At 33.1% G+C, this 25,478-nt stretch overlaps 2 protein-coding genes across 6 annotated transcripts in view; one reads left to right on the top strand and one right to left on the bottom strand.

The window, feature by feature from the left end:
* The window catches only part of tbc1d9b (TBC1 domain family member 9b), an 89,373-nt gene extending 70,243 nt beyond the window's left edge, over nt 1-19,130 (top strand). The window contains exons 24-25 of the transcript XR_012390127.1: nt 17,730-17,954; nt 18,338-19,130. The gene's annotated coding sequence lies outside the window, so the exon portion shown is untranslated. The remainder of the gene's footprint in view (nt 1-17,729; nt 17,955-18,337) is intronic.
* Nucleotides 1,555-25,442, bottom strand: pmt (phosphoethanolamine methyltransferase). Of its 5 annotated transcripts, none has more exons than XM_021481064.3 (12): nt 25,157-25,442; nt 21,608-21,785; nt 20,178-20,333; nt 17,777-17,913; nt 11,175-11,332; nt 10,435-10,629; nt 9,019-9,108; nt 8,718-8,807; nt 6,924-7,046; nt 4,424-4,555; nt 3,789-3,905; nt 1,555-1,819 (listed from the first exon to the last, which is right to left on the bottom strand). In XM_021481064.3, exons 2-12 carry the CDS (start codon nt 21,766-21,768, stop codon nt 1,709-1,711), a joined length of 1,470 nt encoding a protein of 489 aa, XP_021336739.1. In that variant the 5' UTR covers nt 21,769-21,785; nt 25,157-25,442; the 3' UTR covers nt 1,555-1,708.
* Nucleotides 25,443-25,478: the final 36 nt, after the last annotated feature.

Raw genomic sequence — 25,478 nt, forward strand, 5'->3', positions numbered from 1 at the left:
GAAGTTCCCAGTAGATCAGCAGTTTCTGAAATACTCAGACCAGCCCGTCTGGCACCAACAACAATGCTGCGTTCAAAGTCACTTAAATCCCCTTTCTTCCCCATTCTGATGCTCGCTTTGACCTGCAGCAGATCGTCTTGACCATGTCTACATGCCTATATGCATTTAGCTGCTGCTATGTGATTGGCTGTTTAAAGTTTGCATCAGGAGCAGTTGGACAGGTGTACCTAAAAAAGTGGCCGGTGAGTGTAAATACACACATGCATGCATATATTTGAGAAAAGGTTTATTTATATTCAAATACAAGACTTACATATATATATATATATATATATATATATATATATATATATATATATATATATATATATATATATATATATATATATACACACACACACACAAATTATATATACATTTAAATATCTATTTAACTAAACTATTTTGTGTATATATATTTTTTCTATGTATGTGTGCATATATATAAATATATATATATATATATATATATATATATATATATATATATATATATATATATATATATATATATATATATATATACTGTGAAGGGATATTTTTGTAAAATGCAGACAGAAAACAAGCTTTTTCGTACAGTCCAAGGTCAAAGTTGCACACATTGTAGCACTCCTATGGTCAGGAGTTAGAAAACCACAACAAGACATTTTCTTTTCCAGCAGAAATGTATCTTTACTTTGGCACAAATGTGAGCGTGTGTGCATAGGAAAGTATTAAACTGACACTTGAAAAAACTGAGACAGTTTCCTACACATTCTGTTTGTATGTGCGTGTGTGAGCGCGCACACATGTGTGTGTGTGTGTGTGTGTATGTGTTTGTGTGTGTGTGTGACAGATGTCATCCTGTTTTAATAAACTACTTTTTTGCTTTGCTCTAACCCTTGTCTGACTGAAGCCATTTTTGCTGATTTCCATGACAAATACCTACAGTTAATTATTAAATCCCCTGATTATTTTCACAGAATTTCTGTTTAGCGGAGAGCAGATTTTTTTTCAACACATTACTAATCATAATAGTTTTAATAACTCATCTCTAATAACTGATTTATTTTCTCTGATGACAGTAAATAATATTAGACTAGATATTCTTCAAGACACTTCTATACAGCTTAAAGTGACATTTAAAGACTTAACTAGGGTAATTAGGGTAACTAGGCAGGTTAGGGTAATTAGGCAAGTTATTGTATAACGATGGTTTGTTCTGTAGACTATCGAGAAAAACATAACTTAAAGGAGCTAATAATTGTCCTTAAAATGGTGTTTAAAAAATCAAAAACTGCTTTTATTCTAGCCGAAATAAAACAAATGAGTTTCTCAAGAAGAACAAATATTGGCCAATATTGGTTCCAGTATAAACAATAATAAAGGTAAATTTTGTGAGTTAAATTTGTGACACTTTTTAACCCAACAGTTGTGTTTGTCCATATTTGACCCAACATTGAGTTACAAACAACTCATTATGAAAGCACCTCATACACCTCGACCCAAAAGCACAAAAACAACAGCAGACGAGAGTAAATAAAGTGGCATTTAATTAAACCATGCTGCATAATAACAGTATGTTGTTCTCTGGAATACTATCGCAACACTGCTGTACAATTCACAGAATCTGACAGAACAGTGAGTTTAATAAGGGATCTGCATTTGATCAGGATTTTCTCTCGTTTGTTTATTGTTTGGTGGCGTAGAAAAGCCCCCAGCGCTGATCTCCAGTCTCGCAGCGTTGCAGTTTCTCAGTCCATCCGCTCACAATGGCATCAAAATCCTCCTTGGAGAACTCCTGTGTAAGGAGACAACAGCTTATTCACGCTACCATTAATACAAATATGCCCTACTGCTCACTAAGGGAAGTTTGATGAACAGATTTTGAAAGGATCACATGCTATGATTGCGTACTCAATTACTAACCCACCAATCAGATGCATTCAAATGCATTTAAATATTCCACCTTCCTTACTTTTGTCATCCTAGTTTTTTCGACAACCCCCTCTTGCACAACGACTCCTTCCATTCCTTTCTAATCCAATAGCAGGGGAGTTCTTGAGAGCTCAGACTCTTGAACTCTTGAAGTTCAGCTTATTAACCCTTGTGTTTTCAAATTGACTCCCCTTTCATTATGTTGGAGGCTGTTTTTGCCCCATTGACTTCCATTATAAGCACATTTATTGACTGCAAAGTTTTTTTTTGGTGTTTTTCCCTGTTAATATAGACCATTTTGAGGGATGTAAACAAAACAACGGTCCCATTGTATTTTCTGTTTTACATTTTTAATATTTATAGCTTCCGAGAATGCAAAAACAGATGCATAATAATGAATAATGTCATGACCGCTGTTTTAACATTAAGTTATGATTGAATTGCCTCTTGATACAGTTATGAAATAGTTTGATAACATGCAGGACATGTTCATGGACCAATGACATGACAACATTGAAATGGGCTATAGTAATATTAATAATTATTAATTATATAATAATAATAATAATAATAATAATAATAATAATAATAGGCGAGGCAGTGGCGCTTTAGGTAGTGCTGTCGCCTCACAGCAAGAAGGTCGCTGGATCGCTGGTTCGAACCTCGGCTCAGTTGGTGTTTCTGTGTGGAGTTTGCATGTTCTCCCTGTCTTCGCGTGGGTTTCCTCCGGGTGCTCCGGTTTCCCCCACAGTCCAAACACATGCGGTACAGGTGAATTGGGTAGGCTAAATTGTCTGTAGTGTATGAGTGTGTGTGTGGATGTTTCCCAGAGATGGGTTGCGGCTGGAAGGGCATCCGCTGTGTAAAAACTTGCTGTATAAGTTGGCGGTTCATTCCACTGTGGCGACCACGGATTAATAAAGGGACTAAGCCGACAAGAAAATGAATAAATGAAATAATAATAATAATATGAGCTAGGGGCAGCACAGTGGCGCAGTGGGTAGTACGATCGCCTCACAGCAAGAAGGTTGCTGGTTCGAGCCTTAGCTGATTCAGTTGGCATTTCTGTGTGGAGTTTGCATGTTCTCTCCGTGTTAGCATGGGTTTCCTCCTGGTGCTTTGGTCCAAAGACACATGGCATAAGCAAATAGGGAAGGCAAAACTGTCCGTAGTGTGCATGTGTGAATGAGATGTCTCCCAGTACTGGGTTGCAGCTGGAAGAGCATCCGCGGTGTAAAACACATGCTGGAATAGTTGGTGGTTCATTCCGCCGTGGTGACCTCAAATTAATAAAGGGATTAAGCCTTAAAGAAAATGTATGAATGCTAAATAATATGAGCTGCATGGTGGCTTAGCACTGTGGCCTCACAGCAAGAAGGTTGCTGTTTTGAGTCCCGGCTAGGCCAGTTGGTTTTTCCATGAGGAGTTTGCATGTTCTCCCTGTGTTGGCGTGGGTTTCCCCCACAGTCCAAACACATGCGCTTTAGGGGAATTTATGAAGTAAATTGGCCATAGTGTATGAGTGTGTGTGTGAATGGGTGTGTATTGGTGTTTCCCAATATTGGATTGCGAGTAGAAGGGCCTCTCCTGCATAAAAAAAATATGCTGGAATAGTTGGTGGTTCATTCCGCTGTGGCATCCCCTGATAAATAAGGCACTAAGCCGAAGGAAAATGAATGTATGCATATTATATATTAATAATAATAATGTATAAGTCACACATTTTTAATGGCTCTAACAGGGAAAAAGCGGAAATAAATACTGTATTTCCTCCAGCAGTGTGTATGCAAATATAATGCAGGTGTTGCACGAGTGTGTGTGTGTGTGTTTACCTGTATAAACTCGTCCTTCATCTCTTCGGCTCTCTGCAGTTCAGACTTTATGACCTGGATAAACTGCTCGGTTCTGTCCTCTGCTCGGACATTACTGAATCCCACCTCTCTCAGGAACTGAACACACACACACACACACTTATATCATCAAGGTCATGCTGCACAAACACTCTTTCTGTTCTTCTGCCAGCTTTTTTTGGCACGTACAGTGCAACAGTGACCGATATCATCAGTGTTGCATAACAGATGAGCACTAAATCTCAATAAAAACAAGCTTTTTAGGCTTTTATGAGGCTAATAGGGCGACACGGTGGCTCAGTGGTTAGCGCTCACAGTAAGAAGGTTGCTGGTTCGAGTCCCAAGTGGGCCAATTGGCATTTCTGTGTGGAGTTGGCGTGGGTTTTCCCCCCAGTCCAAACACATGCACTATAGGGGAATTGATTAACTAAATTGGCCGTAGTGTATTAGTGTGTGTGTGATTGAGTGTGTGTTTCTCAGTACTGGGTTGCAGCTGGAAGGGCATCCGCTGCATAAAATACATGCAGAAATAGTTGGCGGTTCATTCCGCTGTGGCGGCCTCTGAAATAGAAACTAAGCCGAAGGAAAGTGAATGAATGAGGCTGTAATGTTTTCACCTGTCCATATCTCTGCGGTGTGTAGAGGATGTATCCCCGCTGCTTCACATAATCCTGAAACGCTGGAGACCAGGGCTTTTCTCCACAGCAGTAATCACTGATCAGCAGCTTCCCACCCGGCTTCATCCATGACTAAAACACACAGCAAATCACATTTAGGCTGTTCTGGCTCGAAATCAGACTTTAATATTTTTCAAACTGTGAATATAAGCAGCTTTTAATGGTAAAAATGAATTAATTCTATATTTTTTTATAATCAGACTTGATGAAAACAGAAACACTTTGATTGACATTCTCCCTTTGTACGTGTCATCAGAGAGGGAAAAGCTCCGCCCACTAGTTCCCATCTCTCCCTCATTAGCATAACCAGCCCTGAGTGAGAAGCAGCCGTCCACTATTAATATTTTGAATCTGCTGTGTAGCTCCGCCCTCTTCTGAAAACAGTACAAGCTCATTAGTATTTAAAGCGACAGTCACCAAAACGCCACAATTAGGATCAAAGCCAAAAAGGCTCAGTTTCAGAGTTAGAAGACATCATTTATGGAGTGTTTTGAGCTGAAACTTCACTACACACTCTAGAGCAGTACTGAAGTAAATATACCAAACTATAGAAACCCCCTAGCAACCAGCCACAATACCATAGTGACCACCCACAACAACCCTAAAGTGGTAATGCTGAAAGCAAAGTTTACCAAACTACTGAGAAGAGCTTCAGAAATGCTTAGCAACACCTTAGAGTAACAACACCCTAGCAACCAGTTAAAACATTATATACAATATACATTAAAGATGCCATAGGTTATTTTCTAATTTATTAAAAAACGTTACTTTAAATCGTATTAACTAATGCAATATAACATTTAAAATGGCAACTTATTGCAATAAAAGCCCAAGCAATCTCATTTATAACAGTGGAGTTTAATGCTGAATACACTAGTCAAGCAGAATCTGCCTTTGCCTTGATTTGTCCTCTATCTGTCGGGTGACAGTATGTCCATTTAGACTAAATCTGATTAATTTACACCTTGGCTGAGTCAGTTGGCGTTTCTGTGTGGAGTTTGCATGTTCTCCCCGCGTTTGCGTGGGTTTCCTCTGGGTGCTCTAGTTCCTGTAAACCCTAGAGTCTCTGAAATACTCAGAGCAGCCCGTCTGGCACCAACAACCATGCCACTTTCAAAGTCTGTTAAATCCCCTTTCTTCCCCATTCTGATGCTCGCTTTGAACTGCATTGACCATGTCTTCATGCCTAAATGCACTGAGTTGCTGCGATATGATTGGCTGATTAGAAACTTGCATTCACAAGCAGTTGGACAGGTGTACCTAATAAAGTGGCCACAGAATGTATTTTTTTAATGTATTATTTGTGTGTTTCATGTGTAATTCGCAATTTAAAAGATTAAAAAAACATTACAATATTTCATTAATGAGAACTATATATTATATTATATTATATTAAATTAAATTAAATTAAATTATATTGTATTGTATTGTATTGTATTGTATTGTATTGTATTGTATTATATTATATTATATTATATTATATTATATTATATTATATTAAATTAAATTACATTAAATTGTATTGTATTGTATTGTATTATATTATATTATATTATATTATATTAAATTAAATTAAATTGTATTGTATTATATTATATTATATTATATTATATTATATTAAATTGTATTGTATTGTATTGTATTGTATTGTATTATATTATATTATATTATATTATATTAAATTGTATTAAATTAAATTAAATTAAATTAAATTAAATTAAATTAAATTGTATTGTATTGTATTGTATTGTATTATATTATATTATATTAAATTATATTATATTATATTATATTATATTATATTATATTATATTATATTATATTGTATTATATTGTATTAAATTATATTATATTATATTATATTAAATTAAATTAAATTAAGTTATATTATATTATATTATATTATATTATATTATATTATATTATATTATATTATATTATATTATATTATATTATATTATATTATATTATATTATATTATATAGCTCAGATATAGTCATACCCATATGGTTTTCAGTTGAAAAAGACTGCATTATGTGGCATTCAAAGCCAAAAAAAAAAGTCTCCACTCTCACGACGATGCATCATGTGTCCAGTAGAGGGCAGATGATGCACGTAAAACTCGACCCTGTGCTTTTAGCTCTTAAGAATTATAAAGCTGAATCCACCTCAGCTTGATTTGCTTCCAGTGTCATTCACCTACGCATTTGGACTCTCTCCTTTAAATAAAACAAGGCTCAAAGGTTAACTGTTCAAACCACAAACACTGAACACACACACATATTCACCGGAACACACAAACACACATTTACACACAAGAAGACATGATAATTTCCTTATTTATGCACACAGACATCATGCACGCACACACATAAAGAAACGCTAATTAATACTACTCATTGCTTAACATGGACATGTGTTTACCTGTGTGGACACTCACATAAAAGTTAGTGAAGAGGTGAAGTTTGTCCCTGATGTGCAGAATGGTGTCTCTGCTGTAAACCACATCAAACGCCGCGTCAGGAAACCTTCGTTTTGTGGCATCAGACACCTCAAACTGCACCTGCAGAGGAAACACACACACACAGTCACGTTTCTAGCAGCTATTGGCTGTGCAGTTTGCAGTAAAGCCGTGCTCATTTCAACAACATGCACTCTCTATTATTGACAATACTGATTTAATTAAATATTAAAAGACGTTGTCATTTGTTTCCTTCAGTAGTGTTGTTGTTCTGACTGACAGTGTTTGTGTTTCTAGATAGTTTTCTGTTATGCATGCTGGTGCAGAGGCATTCTTAGTGCCTTGCTGAGTTGTGCTGTTGTTTGTGGTTGCTAGGGGTGGTTGGCAGGGTCTCTATGCATTGATAGATTGCAGTGTTTTGCTAAGCAGTTACTAGATTTGAATAGGTGGTTGCTGGGACAGTATGAGCGGTTGTTTTATAGTTACTAGGTCAGTAGCTGTGCAAGCTTGACTGCCACTCTAGACAAACGACAGTCGTGCCGGCCTCACTGTGTTCGTGCTGCCCTTTCCTTTCCTTGGGGGGTGGGTTCTCCATGCTGCCCCTTGCAGAACGCTGGCGTTCGTACCGGCATTTCATGAAAGACCTGGGGGGGTGGGGGTGGTTTATCACAAACTAAAGTGAAGAGCAGGATGCCCCTAGCAAGATGCCGCCCTGGGCGATCGCCCACCTGCCACTTCACAAGGTAGTGCAATATTATGTGGTTGCTAGAGTTTTCTGATATGCTCTCATAGGTGGTTGCTAGGGTGTTGTTATGCAGTTACTTAGCTGTAGTATGTATTTTGTTGTGCATTATTATGCGGTTGCCAAGGTTTTCTGATTGGCTATCCAGGTGTTGCCATGCTGTTATACATGGTTGCTAGGGTGTTGCTATGCAGTTACTTAGCTGTAGTATGTAAATTGCTATGTTGTGCATTATTATGTGGTTGCTAGGGTTTTCCGATTGGTGGTTAAGGTGTTGCTATGCTGTTATAGATGGTTGCTAGGGTGTTGCTATGCAGTTGATTAGCTGTAGTATGTAGTTTGTTGTGTTGTGCATTTTTATATGGTTGCTAGGGTTTTCTGGTTATCAAGGTGCTGCTATGATGTCAACAGTGGTTGTCAGGGTGTTGCTATGCAGCTACTTTACGTTAGCATGTAATTTGCTGTGCTGGGCAATATTATGTGGTTGCTAGGGTTTTCTGATTGGTTATCAAAGTGCTGCTATGCTGTTTAAGATGGTTGCTAGGGTGTTGTCATGCAGTTGCTTAGCTGTAGTATGCAGTTTGCTATGTTGTGCAATATTATGTGGTTGCTAGGGTTTTCTGATTGAATTCCAAGGTGTTGCTATGCTGTCAAGGGTGGTTGCTAGGGTGTTGCTATGCAGCTACTTAACATTAGTGTGTAATTTGCTGTGCTGTTGCTAGGGTTTTCTGATTGGTTATCAAAATGGTGATATGGTGTTTAAGATGGTTGCCAGGGTGTTGTTATGCAGTTACTTAGCTGTAGTATGATATATGGTTGCCAGGGGTTTTTGAGTGATTGCTAGGTTGTTGCTATGAACTTAGTTAATTGTGGGTGGTTGTCAGGGTGTTGCTAAGCAATTCTTAGTTGTTGTTAAGGTGTTGTTGGTTGTTGTCAATAGTTTGTTGCCTTTGCTCAGTGGTTGTGTAGGATGTTTTGGTTGATCTTTTAGGTTTTGCATGTGTTTATTGATTTTAAAAACCGTAACTTACTAATGGGAGTTTTTCCTTAACGGCTCTCTCCATGGCGATCTCCACCATGTTTGAAGACAGGTCCATTCCCAAAACCTCCACTCCAAAGGTCTGTCGTCAGTAAGAAAACATTTGACACAAGTCAGAAAACAGCTGTAAATCATCTTGTGAAAGGGGTGCAGCATGCTAACATATGTTAAAATATAGCTAAATAAAAATGAATGTTTTATAACAAGTATACTTGCTTGTTCAAAAACAACAATCCAACTTAAACACGTTCTGTGGCCACACATAAAATCATCTCTGTCAACCTTTGGCTCACCTTGGCCATGTAGAAATCTCCACCTCCAATCCCGCAGCCCACGTCCAGCACTTTCTGTCCAGCGCTCAAGTTCAGCATATCAACAAACTCCTGATAGGTTAGACATTAATACATCAAAGAAAACAAACCATTAATTATTCACTAAATTGAAGAGATAACTCTGTGCAGTAGATTTCCACTGCTGCTCCATGAGCCCAAAAATGAGGAATCACAGAAATATTTACTTGTTAATTAACATTAGAGCGAACAGTTTGTTGCAAACACTTCAATCTGGTAGTTTTTAATATTATTTTAGTAATCATTATATAGTAATTGTTATTATTTAGTAATTATTATATTATTTAGTCATTATTTAGCTAAATATAATATTCGTTGTTATTGATTTTTTTATTTTGTAACCAAACATTTAAAAAAATGTTGACAACTAACTCAATATGAACACCCTTTTAATTGAACATGTCACATTATCAAAAAATAATAAAATAAAATAAAAAATAACAACATTGAGTCAAATATACCCAGTAACCCAATTAGCTGTTGGGTTAAAAAGTGACCCAATGTTGGGTTAAAATAACCCAGCATTTTTAGAGTGCAATAATTGTATAATAATAATAATAATAATAATAATAATAATAATAATAATAAAAAGATAATAATATATTAATGATGATATTAATAATAAAAACAACACTGATAATAATAACAATGATAATGAGGATATTAATAATATTAAAAATAACAATATTAATAATAAAAATAACATTAATGATAATAATAGTAGTAATAATAATATTAATAATGATAATATTCAAAACATCAATGATAATAATCATATTAATAAAAATAGTAATGATATTAATATTATTATTAATAAAAATAATATTAATGATAATACTGCTATTAATATTAATATTAATAATAATAAATAAACAAATAAGTTATAATAACAATAATGATAATAATTATAATAATAATAATAACAGTAATAATAATAGTAATAATAATTATATTTTTAATATTGATAATAGTAATATTAATGATAATAATAATAACAACAACAACAATACTAATAAAATATAATAATAATAATAATAATAATAATAATAATAATAATTGTATTATTATTATTATTATTGTTGTTATTATTATTTTATTATTATTCAATTAAGAATAAACTATAACAATTTTATATAATTTTTATATTATTTATATTTTTATATTATGTATAGTTATATATAGGTTTTTATATTTATGTTTATATATATATGTTTTCAACTTTTATGTTTTATATTTATATTTAAGGTTTATATTTATATTTTGGTTTTATTTTAAACCTCACATGACTCTTTAGTGACATAACTAAATATTTAGATATGATCAGATATATTTAGAGTCTGCCGTATTGATCGCTCAGACCTTGGTGGTTTGGAGTCCGCCTGTACTGACGAATCCACAGCCGAACATCTTCTCGTATCGCAGGATTCCCCGTCTGGTGTACTGCTGATTATCCAGAAACTGCTGGAACGTGGAGAATCCGGCCTGATGCTGCTCCGACACATCACGTCGAGCTTTCTGAAGCAGCCAGCACAACTGGTTCTGGTTCTTCTTCATCTGAGAAAAACAATTTTATTCATTTTGCATTTTTACTTTCAGTTCTATATATTTTTTAATGATATTTAACTTTCTTCAACAGTATCATTCATTTATTCATTCATTCATTCATTCATTCATTCATTCATTCATTCATTTATTCATTCATTCATTCGTTCGTTCATTCATTCATTCATTCATTCATTCATTCATTCATTCATTCATTTTTGTACATGTCATCAGAGGGGAGAAGCCCCACCCACTAGTGACCATCTCTCCCTCATTGGCACAGGACATTAATCTCGTTTTGAATCTGCCATTATGCTGACACACAGGCGTTTGTAGCCCCGCCCTCTTTTGAAAAGAGCACAATCTCATTTGAATTTAAAGCAACAGTCAGCAAATTTGGTTACAATATGGAACAATAATTATGTGTGGGGTATTTAGAGCTGAAACTGTTTATTATTATTATTTTACTATGTTGCAAAGCAGTATTTAATGCAATGAATAACATGTTATTGATATTAAAACTTAAAACTAAAAGCATCAAAAAACATGTTGTTTACCTTCACGTATGTCTGAACGGTTTTATTGAGCACAATTTCAAAGCCGTAGTGTCTCTTTTCTGTGGCGTCTGATTGGTCGAGCAGCACTGATGTCATCAGGTGATTGTATTCGGCTGGACTCCTGTAGTGCGTGGGATTAAAATCCCGCTTGCAGTCTCCTGTGAATGTCAGAAACACACGCATTAAACCTGCAGAAATATTGCGCCAAAAATCAAACTATTATAGACATGTAAAGTCAAAATTATTCGTCCTGCTGGCAAGTTTTCATTCCAAATTATGTTTTACAGAGAAAGGGATTTTTCACAGATGAATAAACGGATGTATTGGAGTCATTTTAAAATGATTCATTTAGGAACAAAGCAAATGGCTAATGTTATTAACAAGTATATTTAACATTATTAACGAGTATACTTTATGATTTGAGTTATGAATTACAGAATAGCAATAGTTACATTTTTTTTTAATAGTGTAAATTCACTATTGTTGATCCTGGATCATCATCTTCATTTAAATACAGTGTAAATTCACTATTGTTGATCCTGGATCATCTTCATTTAAATACAGAGTAAATTCACTATTGTTGATCCTGGACCATCATCATCATTTAAATACAGTGTAAATTCACTATTGTTGATCCTGGATCATCTTCATTTAAATACAGTGTAAATTCACTATTGTTGATGGTGGATCATCATCTTCATTTAAATACAGTGTAAATTCACTAATGTTGATCCTGGATCATCTTCATTTAAATACAGTGTAAATTCACTATTGTTGATCCTGGATCATCATCATCATTTAAATACAGTGTAAATTCACTATTGTTGATCCTGGATCATCTTCATTTAAATACAGTGTAAATTCACTATTGTTGATCCTGGATCATCTTCATTTAAATACAGTGTAAATTCACTATTGTTGATCCTGGATCATCTTCATTTAAATACAGTGTAAATTCACTATTGTTGATCCTGGATCATCATCTTCATTTAAATACAGTGTAAATTCACTATTGTTGATCCTGGATCATCTTCATTTAAATACAGTGTAAATTCACTATTGTTGATCCTGGATCATCATCATCATTTAAATACAGTGTAAATTCACTATTGTTGATCCTGGATCATCATCATTTAAATACAGAGTAAATTCACTATTGTTGATCCTGGATCATCATCATCATTTAAATACAGTGTAAATTCACTATTGTTGATCCTGGATCATCATCATCATTTAAATACAGTGTAAATTCACTATTGTTGATCCTGGATCATCATCATTTAAATACAGTGTAAATTCACTATTGTTGATCCTGGATCATCATCATCATTTAAATACAGTGTAAATTCACTATTGTTGATCCTGGATCATCATCATCATTTAAATACAGTGTAAATTCACTATTGTTGATCCTGGATCATCATCTTCATTTAAATACAGTGTAAATTCACTATTGTTGATCCTGGATCATCATCATTTAAATACAGTGTAAATTCACTATTGTTGATCCTGGATCATCATCATTTAAATACAGTGTAAATTCACTATTGTTGATCCTGGATCATCATCATCATTTAAATACAGTGTAAATTCACTATTGTTGATCCTGGATCATCATCATCATTTAAATACAGTGTAAATTCACTATTGTTGATCCTGGATCATCATCTTCATTTAAATACAGTGTAAATTCACTATTGTTGATCCTGGATCATCATCATCATTTAAATACAGTGTAAATTCACTATTGTTGATCCTGGATCATCATCATTTAAATACAGTGTAAATTCACTATTGTTGATCCTGGATCATCATCATCATTTAAATACAGTGTAAATTCACTATTGTTGATCCTGGATCATCATCATCATTTAAATACAGTGTAAATTCACTATTGTTGATCCTGGATCATCATCATTTAAATACAGTGTAAATTCACTATTGTTGATCCTGGATCATCATCATCATTTAAATACAGTGTAAATTCACTATTGTTGATCCTGGATCATCATCATCATTTAAATACAGTGTAAATTCACTATTGTTGATCCTGGATCATCATCATTTAAATACAGTGTAAATTCACTATTGTTAATCCTGGATCATCATCATTTAAATACAGTGTAAATTCACTATTGTTGATCCTGGATCATCATCATCATTTAAATACAGTGTAAATTCACTATTGTTGATCCTGGATCATCATCATCATTTAAATACAGTGTAAATTCACTATTGTTGATCCTGGATCATCATCATTTAAATACAGTGTAAATTCACTATTGTTGATCCTGGATCATCTTCATTTAAATACAGTGTAAATTCACTATTGTTGATCCTGGATCATCTTCATTTAAATACAGTGTAAATTCACTATTGTTGATCCTGGATCATCATCATTTAAATACAGTGTAAATTCACTATTGTTGATCCTGGATCATCATCATCATTTAAATACAGTGTAAATTCACTATTGTTGATCCTGGATCATCATCATCATTTAAATACAGTGTAAATTCACTATTGTTGATCCTGGATCATCTTCATTTAAATACAGTGTAAATTCACTATTGTTGATCCTGGATCATCATCATTTAAATACAGTGTAAATTCACTATTGTTGATCCTGGATCATCATCATCATTTAAATACAGTGTAAATTCACTATTGTTGATCCTGGATCATCTTCATTTAAATACAGTGTAAATTCACTATTGTTGATCCTGGATCATCTTCATTTAAATACAGTGTAAATTCACTATTGTTGATCCTGGATCATCTTCATTTAAATACAGTGTAAATTCACTATTGTTGATCCTGGATCATCATCATCATTTAAATACAGTGTAAATTCACTATTGTTGATCCTGGATCATCTTCATTTAAATACAGTGTAAATTCACTATTGTTGATCCTGGATCATCATCATCATTTAAATACAGTGTAAATTCACTATTGTTGATCCTGGATCATCATCTTCATTTAAATACAGTGTAAATTCACTATTGTTGATCCTGGATCATCATCATCATTTAAATACAGTGTAAATTCACTATTGTTGATCCTGGATCATCATCATCATTTAAATACAGTGTAAATTCACTATTGTTGATCCTGGATCATCTTCATTTAAATACAGTGTAAATTCACTATTGTTGATCCTGGATCATCATCTTCATTTAAATACAATGTAAATTCACTATTGTTGATCCTGGATCATCATCATTTAAATACAGTGTAAATTCACTATTGTTGATCCTGGATCATCATCATCATTTAAATACAGTGTAAATTCACTATTGTTGATCCTGGATCATCATCATCATTTAAATACAGTGTAAATTCACTATTGTTGATCCTGGATCATCATCATTTAAATACAGTGTAAATTCACTATTGTTGATCCTGGATCATCATCATCATTTAAATACAGTGTAAATTCACTAATGTTGATCCTGGATCATCATCATTTAAATACAGTGTAAATTCACTATTGATCCTGGATCATCATCATTTAAATACAGTGTAAATTCACTATTGTTGATCCTGGATCATCATCATTTAAATACAGTGTAAATTCACTATTGTTGATCCTGGATCATCATCATTTAAATACAGTGTAAATTCACTATTGTTGATCCTGGATCATCATCATCATTTAAATACAGTGTAAATTCACTATTGTTGATCCTGGATCATCGTCATCATTTAAATACAGTGTAAATTCACTATTGTTGATCCTGGATCATCGTCATCATTTAAATACAGTGTAAATTCACTATTGTTGATCCTGGATCATCATCATTTAAATACAGTGTAAATTCACTATTGTTGATCCTGGATCATCATCATTTAAATACAGTGTAAATTCACTATTGTTGATCCTGGATCATCATCATTTAAATACAGTGTAAATTCACTATTGTTGATCCTGGATCATCATCATTTAAATACAGTGTAAATTCTCTATTGTTGATCCTGGATCATCTTCATTTAAATACAGTGTAAATTCACTATTGTTGATCCTGGATCATCATCATCATTTAAATACAGTGTAAATTCACTATTGTTGATCCTGGATCATCTTCATTTAAATACAGTGTAAATTCACTATTGTTGATCCTGGATCATCATCATTTAAATACAGTGTAAATTCACTATTGTTGATCCTGGATCATCATCATCATTTAAATACAGTGTAAATTCACTATTGTTGATCCTGGATCATCATCATTTAAATACAGTGTAAATTCACTATTGTTGATCCTGGATCATCATCATTTAAATACAGTGTAAATTCACTATTGTTGATCCTGGATCATCATCATTTAAATACAGTGTAAATTCACTATTGTTGATCCTGGATCATCATCATCATTTAAATACAGTGTAAATTCACTATTGTTGATCCTGGATCATCATCATCATTTAAATACAGTGTAAATTCACTATTGTTGATCCTGGATCATCATCATCATTTAAATACAGTGTAAATTCACTATTGTTGATCCTGGATCATCGTCATCATTTAAATACAGTGTAAATTCACTATTGTTGATCCTGGATCATCATCATCATTTAAATACAGTGTAAATTCACTATTGTTGATCCTGGATCATCTTCATTTAAATACAGTGTAAATTCACTATTGTTGATCCTGGATCATCATCATCATTTAAATACAGTGTAAATTCACTATTGTTGATCCTGGATCATCTTCATTTAAATACAGAGTAAATTCACTATTGTTGATCCTGGACCATCATCTTCATTTAAATACAGTGTAAATTCACTATTGTTGATCCTGGATCATCATCTTCATTTAAATACAGTGTAAATTCACTATTGTTGATCCTGGATCATCATCATCATTTAAATACAGTGTAAATTCACTATTGTTGATCCTGGATCATCATCTTCATTTAAATACAGTGTAAATTCACTATTGTTGATCCTGGATCATCTTCATTTAAATACAGTGTAAATTCACTATTGTTGATCCTGGATCATCATCTTCATTTAAATACAGTGTAAATTCACTAATGTTGATCCTGGATCATCTTCATTTAAATACAGTGTAAATTCACTATTGTTGATCCTGGATCATCATCATCATTTAAATACAGTGTAAATTCACTATTGTTGATCCTGGATCATCATCATTTAAATACAGTGTAAATTCACTATTGTTGATCCTGGATCATCTTCATTTAAATACAGTGTAAATTCACTATTGTTGATCCTGGATCATCTTCATTTAAATACAGTGTAAATTCACTATTGTTGATCCTGGATCATCATCTTCATTTAAATACAGTGTAAATTCACTATTGTTGATCCTGGATCATCATCATTTAAATACAGTGTAAATTCACTATTGTTGATCCTGGATCATCATCATTTAAATACAGAGTAAATTCACTATTGTTGATCCTGGATCATCATCATCATTTAAATACAGTGTAAATTCACTATTGTTGATCCTGGATCATCATCATCATTTAAATACAGTGTAAATTCACTATTGTTGATCCTGGATCATCATCATTTAAATACAGTGTAAATTCACTATTGTTAATCCTGGATCATCATCATTTAAATACAGTGTAAATTCACTATTGTTGATCCTGGATCATCATCATTTAAATACAGTGTAAATTCACTATTGTTGATCCTGGATCATCATCATTTAAATACAGTGTAAATTCACTATTGTTGATCCTGGATCATCTTCATTTAAATACAGTGTAAATTCACTATTGTTGATCCTTATTTTGTTACTAAATATCGTTTATATACATATATTATAAATAATACGTAATGATTAATAATTTCATTAATGATGAATATAAATAATAACAAAACATTCATTCAATTTCTTGTCTGCTTAGTCCCTTTTATTAATTTGGGTACATGAATTGAATAAGCTAAATTGTCTCTGTAGTGTATGGGTGTTTCCCACTATATATATTTATATATATATATATATGTATATATATATATATATATATATATATATATATATATATATATATATATATATATATATATATATATATATATATATATATATATATATATATATATATATATATTTAGTGGGAAATATAAATAAAAATATAAATAAATATATAATAAAACTATATTATTATAACTTACTATACAATTTTATATAGGCAGCGTATCAGGATCCCAAAATGCATTTCCAAATTGTAAATAAACAGAAAACAGCCATAAATCACAAACTACAGGAAACTTTTAAACAGTCTAAAATTAATAACAAATAACACAGAAATAATGGGAATAAAACAGAACAGTACAACTAATTAAGAATAATTAATAACTTGTTGACAAGTCATGTCCTGCCCAGTATGTTTTTTACAGCAATAACCAATTTCAGCTCATAATTATAATTCATAAACGTTTAAAATTTCATATAAAACTTATTTAACTCATGTTTATTTAACTCATATTCATAGGTTCTAGGAATACACAGTGTCATCCTAACCACTTGTTTCCTCAGAATTTCTGTCTTATTATTTTGTCACCTAACAGAATATAATGAAGTGTCAGATTGCAGGAGGGTTTTTTCTCTCTCTGACCTGATTGGTGGAAACATGACTCTCTGAAGAACAGGAATCCACCTGGGCGGAGCCACCTGAGGAACTTCTCAGCCAATAACTGCAGTTCCTGGTCACTCAGATACATCAACAGCCAATTAGAGAAGACCAGGTCAAAACTGAAACAGGAAGACATCAGAGCACATGAAACTGACATGCAGTAAGTAGGTATGCACAGCTGAAGTAATAACTCTAATAACTTATTTATTTTTTATCCTTGCCATGATGACAGCACAAAGAGACTAAGCCAACAGGAAAATGAATGAATGAATGATGACAGCACATAATATTTCACTACTAGATATATTTTCAAGACACTAGTATTCAGCTTAAAGTGACATTTAAAGGCTTAACTAGGGTAATTAGGGTAATTAGGCAAGTCATTGTATAACAGTGGTTTGTTCTGGAGACAATCCAAAACTAATATTGATTAAGGGGGCTGATAATATTGACCTTAAAATGGCTTTAAAACAATTAAAAACGGCTTTATTCTAGTCGAAATAAAACAAATAAGACTCTGTATTTTATTTTTTGTTTCTACAGTTTGCATGTATGTATGTAAATAAGTAAGTATCTATGTAAGTATGCATGTATGTATGTATGTTTGTATGTATGTATGTAAGTATATAGGTATCTATGTAAGTATGCATGTATGTACATATGTAAGTATGCATATATGTATGTAAGTATGCATGTATGTATGCATGTATGTAAGTATATAAGTAAGTATCTATGTAAGTATATATGTATGTATGTATGTATGTATGTATGTATGTATGTATGTATGTATGTAAGTATGCATGTATGTACGTATGTATGTAAGTATATAAGTATATAAGTATCTATGTAAGTATGCATATATGTATGTATGTATGTATGTATGTATGTATGTATGTAAGTATGCATGTATGTACGTATGTATGTAAGTATATAAGTATATAAGTATCTATGTAAGTATGCATATATGTATGTATGTATGTATGTATGTATGTATGTATGTATATATGTATGTATGTATGTAAGTATATAAGTATCTATGTAAGTATGCATGTATTCAAGTATATAAGTATCTATATGAGTATGCATGTATGTATGTATGCATGTATGTAAATATATAAGTATCTATGTGAGTATGCATGTATGTAAGTATATAAATATCTATGTAAGTATGTATATATGAATGTAGTACTGTATTAGATAAGCTCTGAGCTGATTTATGTTTATGTATGTTCTGACAGTTATAAATAAAATATACGTACAACTCATCTACACATATAATGTTTACTGCCAATAGAACACAATACTGATCACATCCAAAATAAAAGTTTGTTTTGACATAAGATGTATGTATGTATGTGTGTGTGTGTGTGTGTGTGTGTGTGTGTTATATTTATTATGTATACGCATATATATATATACACACATACAAAAAAAAAAAAAAAAAAAAGAAATAAGACTTCCTCCTAAACAAAAGACAAGTATAATGGGAAATACTAAAAACATTGATTCGTAAATTCGGCTTACTCTCTATTTCAGAGGTCACCACAGTGGAATGAACCGCCAACTATTCCAGCATATGTTTTACACAGCTGATGCCCTTCCAGCTGCAACCCAGTACTGGGAAACACCCATACACACTCATTTACACACACACACTCATACACTACAGCCAATTTAGTTTATCCTGTTCCCCTATAGCATATGTGCGTAGACCCCATGCCAACTCGGGGAGAACATGCAAACTCCACACAGAAATGCCAACTGACCCAGCCGAGGCTCGAACCAGCAACCTTCTTGCGGTAGGGCCAGAGTGCTAACCACTGAGCCACCCTGTCAGCCTACTAAAACATTTCTTGGGAAATATTTCAGGAAGGCTAATCATTATTCTTTAAAGGTTCCGTAAAGAGCTTTGAAATGTGCATTTGTTATTTGATGTTTGACATAATCTCAAGTGAAACACAAAGAGAGGGCAGGGCATAGAATAGCCCCTCCCCTTATCAAAAATCAGCCAATAGCTAGTTGTTTATCACAGCTCTGCCAGTGAGAGTGGTTGAGCTTAAGCACATTGAATGAAAAGCAAATGAGAAGAAGGGGGCGGGGCATGTCAGACACTAGAGAGCATTTGATTGGACAGAAGATTTGATGAGAGTATGAGGTGACGTCATTAAAACCGTTAATCCATTTAGTCAGAGGTGAGAAACTGCAAGCTTAACGTGTTTATTTTCATTTCTTACTTTCTAAACGCGAATTTTGTCAGTGTTTTGGAGCACACTAGCTTATAGATATCCTTAAAACATATAAAATGTATTATTTTAATTTAACAGGACCTTTAATTAAACATAACGTTAATACGGCAGAGTGTTTGTCTGGTGTGTTCTCTCACCTGTGTTCAGGGAAGTCCAGCTTTGTGACGTCGGCCTGAATGAACTCAACGCTGCCCAGATGACCATTGTCCTGCCGGTTCTTTTCCACAAATTTCTCCATGAAGTCCACGGCGGTCACGTGACGAGCTCGGCCAATCAGGTGCTTCGTATACCGCCTGAACACACAGAGAGATCAACACAATAGAGCAAATACAGCAGGCTGAGCAACTCAGCAGATCATCAGACGTCACTCCATTCAATAATACTCTCAAAATCATTTACTTATCAGTCATTTATTACAGTAACACTCTCTAAAACTCTTAAAGGGACAGTTCACCCAAATCCTAAAATTCTGTCATCATTTACTCTCCCTTTACTTGTTGAGTTTCTTTCTTCTGTTGAACACAAATGAGATATTCTGAAGTAACCATTGATCTTTATAGTGTTTGTTTTTCCTACTATGGAAGTCAATGGTTACAGGTTTTCAACTTTCAATATAACTTCTTTAAAGTTTTGAACCACCTGATGGTGACTGAAAGTGAGGCTTGAGGTAATTTTTGGGCGAACCGTCCCTTTACAGAGGATCTATTATGCTTAATTTTACAAGATAAGTCAAATATAGGGTGAGGCAGTGGCGCAGTAGGTAGGGCTGTCGCCTCACAGCAAGAAGGTCACTGGGTCGCAGGTTCGAACCTCGGGTCAGTTGGCGTTTCTGTGTGGAGTTTGCATGTTCTCCCTGCCTTCGCGTCGTATAGCTAAATTAGCTAAATTGTCCGTAGTGAGTGAATGTGTGTGTGGATGTTTCCCAGAGATGGGTTGTGGCTAGAAGGGCATCCGCTGTGTAAAAAACTTGCTGGATAAGTTGCCGGTTCATTCCGCTGTGGCGACCTCGGATTAATAAAGGGACTAAGGCGAGAAGAAAATGAAGTAAAATATATTTATATATATATATATGTGTGTGTAAAATGTTTTCTAACTCTCTGAAATGGACCCTTTTAGGCTTTGATCTTGGGTTTTGGTGAATGTGGCTTTAAATTCAAATGAGACTGTGCTCTTTTAAAAAGAGGGCGGAGCTACAAATGCTTATGTGTCAGCATAGTGGCAGATTCAAAACAAGACATTTGAGCTTCATCTTAACCTCCACATCTATAATCCTCTTAGTCTATGCTGACATTATCTTCAGCAGCTCAAACACTCTAAGGCGGCTGCTTCTCACTCAGGGCTGCTGTTTATGCTAATGAGGGAGAGATGGGCACTAGTGGGTGGGGCTTTCCCCCCTCTGATGAAACGTACAAAGGGAGAATGTCAATCAAAGTGTTTCTGCAGACTGATTTGATCAAGTCTGATTAGAACAAATACAATTAATACATGTTCACCATTAGAAGCCTTATAAACTCATTATTAAATTGATTTGATATGCATCTGATCATCATGGTATCGTGCGACTGACCCAATGCCGGCTCCAAGCTCCAGCACACAAGACTCGGACAGCGCAGGCAGCAGATCCAGGATCTCGGGCAGCTCGTGTTGTGTGAGCTCCTGAGCGTGAGAGTCCAGCATCATCTCCTCCACCGTCGCCTGCTTCGAGTGCTCCTTCCAGAACTCCGTCATGGTGCTGCGCTCCGTCTCTATCACACACACACACATGCGCACACACTCGTTATACAGTTGAAGTCAGAATTATTAGCCCTCCTATATATTTAATTCCTCAATTTATTTTTTTTTTCAACACATTTCTAAACATAATAGTTTTAATAGCTGATTTCTTTTCTCTTTGTCATGATGACTAAATAATTTTAGACTAGATGTTCTTCAAGACACTAGTATTCAGCTTAAAGTGACATTTAAATGCTTCACTAGGGTAATTAGGGTAAAGTTAGGGTAATTAGGCAAGTCATTGTATAACAGTGGTCTGTTCTGGAGACTATCCAAAACTAATATTGCTGAAGGGGACTGCACTTAAGGTTTTTTAGAGCAGGGACAAGACAACTAGTTGCAATCGAAGGGAAGATGAATGTGGTCAAGTACAGATATATCCTGGATGAAAACATTCCTCAAGGGGGCTCAGGACCTCAGACAGGGCCAAAGGTTTACCTTTCAACAAGACAATGACCATAAGCGCACAGCTAAAATAATGAAGGAGAGGATTTACAACAACTCTGTGACTGTTGGCCCAGCCAAAGCCCTGACTTAAACCCAATTGAGCATCTCTGGAGTGACCTAAAAATGGCTGCCCAACAATGTTTACCATCCAACCTGACAGAACTGGAGAGGATCTGCAAGGAGGAATGGCAGAAGATCCCTAATCCATGTGTGAAAAACTTGTATCTTTCCCAAAAAGACTAAATCTAAAGGGTGCTTCTGCTAAACACTGAGAAAAGGGTCTGAATACTTATGACCATGTGATATTTAAGTTTTTCTTTTGTAATAAATCTGCAAACATTACATATTAGGCAACATATATAATTAAGTAATTTGCATTTAAAAAACTTACAAAAACGTGATAGCTTCATGGCAGTGGGTGGGGCTTAAGACTCTTTTGCTGTGCTCTGATTGGTTGAATTGTCTGCGCAGCATCATGGGTATTGTAGTTTTTTTCTAAATAATTCTGCTATTATTATTTTGTTTTATATGTACTGAATTAATTTGAAGAGATTTATTAAAAGTGTTTGCAATTGATTCAGGGCTCATAACTGGTCTATCTTGAATGGATTATGATGAGTTATTGTTAATGCATTATATGGAGAAAATTAATGTTTTTTTTTTCTTTTGGAACCAAACTGCTGTGCCTTACATGATTCAGCAAAAATTACATAATAAGGAAAATTAGGTAAAAACTTTACAGACAGGTTCATGTTCCTAATGAGGAACTGTTATCTAGGTAAAAAAAGAAAAATCTTTGGTTAACCAGTATTTCTGACTCACAAGCAATTATCAGTGAGTGTGTTTGTGTCAGAAATACTGGGGAAGCTGTAGTCTACAATTATAGGTAAACCTCAAAAATGATGCTGCTCAAAACATTAATTTACAGTTGTGGTCTGAGAGAATAAGGTGAGAAATGTCTGAAAATAGAGGTGAGGTCATGTTAACATCATCAGCTTATATTTGTGTAAAAACCTGGAAAATGTCCAATGTGCATTTGAAATAAAAAAAATAATAATAAAATAAAATAAAATAAAATATTAAATAAAATAAAATAATAATAACAAAAAATTTTAAAAAAAAAATAATAAAATAAAAATAATAAAAATAAAAATAAATAAATAAATAAATAATTAAATAAAATAAAAACATAAAATAAAAACCCAAAATAAAATAAGATAAAATAAATCTAAAATAAAATAAAAACAAAAATAAAATAAAATAAAGTAAAAAACAAAACAAAATAAAAAATAAAAAATAAATAAAAAAAATAAATAGAATAAAATAAAATATTTTTTTTCTGAAAAAAATGTCCTGTTTAACCAAATTCTCAATATTTCAGTATTTTAAATTTCAGTTTTATAAATTACAGTAGATAAATACAAATAAATGAATAAATGTACAGTTTATGGAGTAATAAACTGTTGTTTGTGGCAAAACTAACTGTGTAATAATATTTAAATTAAACATTCTTTACATACTTAAAAAGTTATTTATATATTGGCTACAATAAATAAATAAATAAATAAATAAATAAATAAATAAATAAATAAATAAATAAATAAATAAATAAATAAATAAATAAATAAAAACAAATAAATATTCTTTGTATAATATTAGATGAATAAAACACTCTTTACATATTTAAAATATAGAAGATTTTAAAATATATTTAATGTTTGTGGAAGACTTAATAATGGCTACAATAAATAAATGAATAAATATTATTTGTATAATATTAGATAAATTAAACATTTTACATACTTAAAAATATACATGATTTTATCTTATGCAGAAGATTTTATAATAGAATGTAGAAGAATTATTATTTGCTTAAACAAATAAATAAATAAATAAATAAATAAATAAATAAATAAATAAATAAATAAACAACTATTGTTTACAAAACATTAGATGAATGAAACATTCTTTACATAGAAAGATTTGTAAGTTTTTTATATTGCTACAGTGAATAATTATAAATAAATAGATAAATATTATTGTATAATAATAAAATAAAACATTCTTTACATACTTAAAAATATAGACGATTTTATAATATATTTAATGTTTGTGGAAGATTTAATAATGGCTAAAATAAATAAATAAATAAATAAATAAATAAATAAATAAATAAATAAATAAATAAATAAATAAATAAAATAAATAAATAAATAGAGTAACAAACAGAACTTTGACATAAAGCTGTTGAGTGTGCCAAAACTATTTTTATAATATTAGATAAATAAAACATCCTTTGCACACTTTAAAAACATATACGATTTTATAATATATTTAATGTTTGTGAAAGAAAGATCAGCTACAATAACAAATAATACATTAATAAGTAAATAAATAAATAAATAAATAAATAAATAAATAAATAAATAAAGTACCAGAGCCTTGAAATCAAGTGGTTGTGTGCCAAAATTAATTATATAATATTAGATGAATGAAACTTTCTTTACATACTTACAAATATATAAAATCGTGACCTGTGCTGAGATTTATGAACATTACAAGTCACATTTGCTTAACAGCCTATGAATATATTGAGAAATATAGAAAACCTGACAAAAGCTAAATGAAAAGTTGTCCTACCTTGGTCCATGATCAGTAAAATGAACTAAAACAAAATCAAACAGGAATATACAGTTAAAAACTCAAGTTCACGCGAGCATTCAGTGAGCGTGTCTCTTTAAATACTGATGCGCGCTCCTGTGCGCGTCTCATAAATCCGCTTGCTGAACCTCTGTAGTATGAGGGGCGGAGACCTGCATTTTCACGCATGAACAATCATCATCTCAATGAAATATGGGGCATTTGTGATAAGCAATATTGTATAAGGATTCCTCACCTCAGTCTTACCTTACGGCCGGTCTGATGCGCGTCCACAGAGGCTTCACTCGTGCACGTGCGGACAGAGGGAGGCGTCAGAGCTGAATGAGACCATATCCTTACACTTTCTGATTGGAGAAATGGTGAATACAAAAACACAGCGGTAACCCCCTCCTTGGGTTAATTAATGAGGATGCTGAGTTAAAAACTGCGATAACGCAGCGTAATAGTTAAAGCTGTCCACGCGCACCGGCTCTGAGGTAAAAAAGTGCTGACGCGTCTCAGTGCGCGCTCTGGACAGGAATGCGCGCTCATCACGCAATATTGCCTCATGCATTCTG

This window comes from Danio rerio, chromosome 14, assembly GCF_049306965.1.
Source record: "Danio rerio strain Tuebingen ecotype United States chromosome 14, GRCz12tu, whole genome shotgun sequence".
Classification (NCBI taxonomy): domain Eukaryota; kingdom Metazoa; phylum Chordata; class Actinopteri; order Cypriniformes; family Danionidae; genus Danio; species Danio rerio.

Bases quoted from the DNA above. Each gene is read 5' to 3' on its own strand.
- pmt (XM_021481063.3), bottom strand. The intron at 4,556-6,923 runs GTGAGTGTCCAC...TGTGTGTTTTAG, and splicing joins ACCTCTTCACTAACTTTTAT to TCATGGATGAAGCCGGGTGG. The intron at 1,820-3,788 runs GTAAACACACAC...CTCCTTACACAG, and splicing joins TGAAGGACGAGTTTATACAG to GAGTTCTCCAAGGAGGATTT.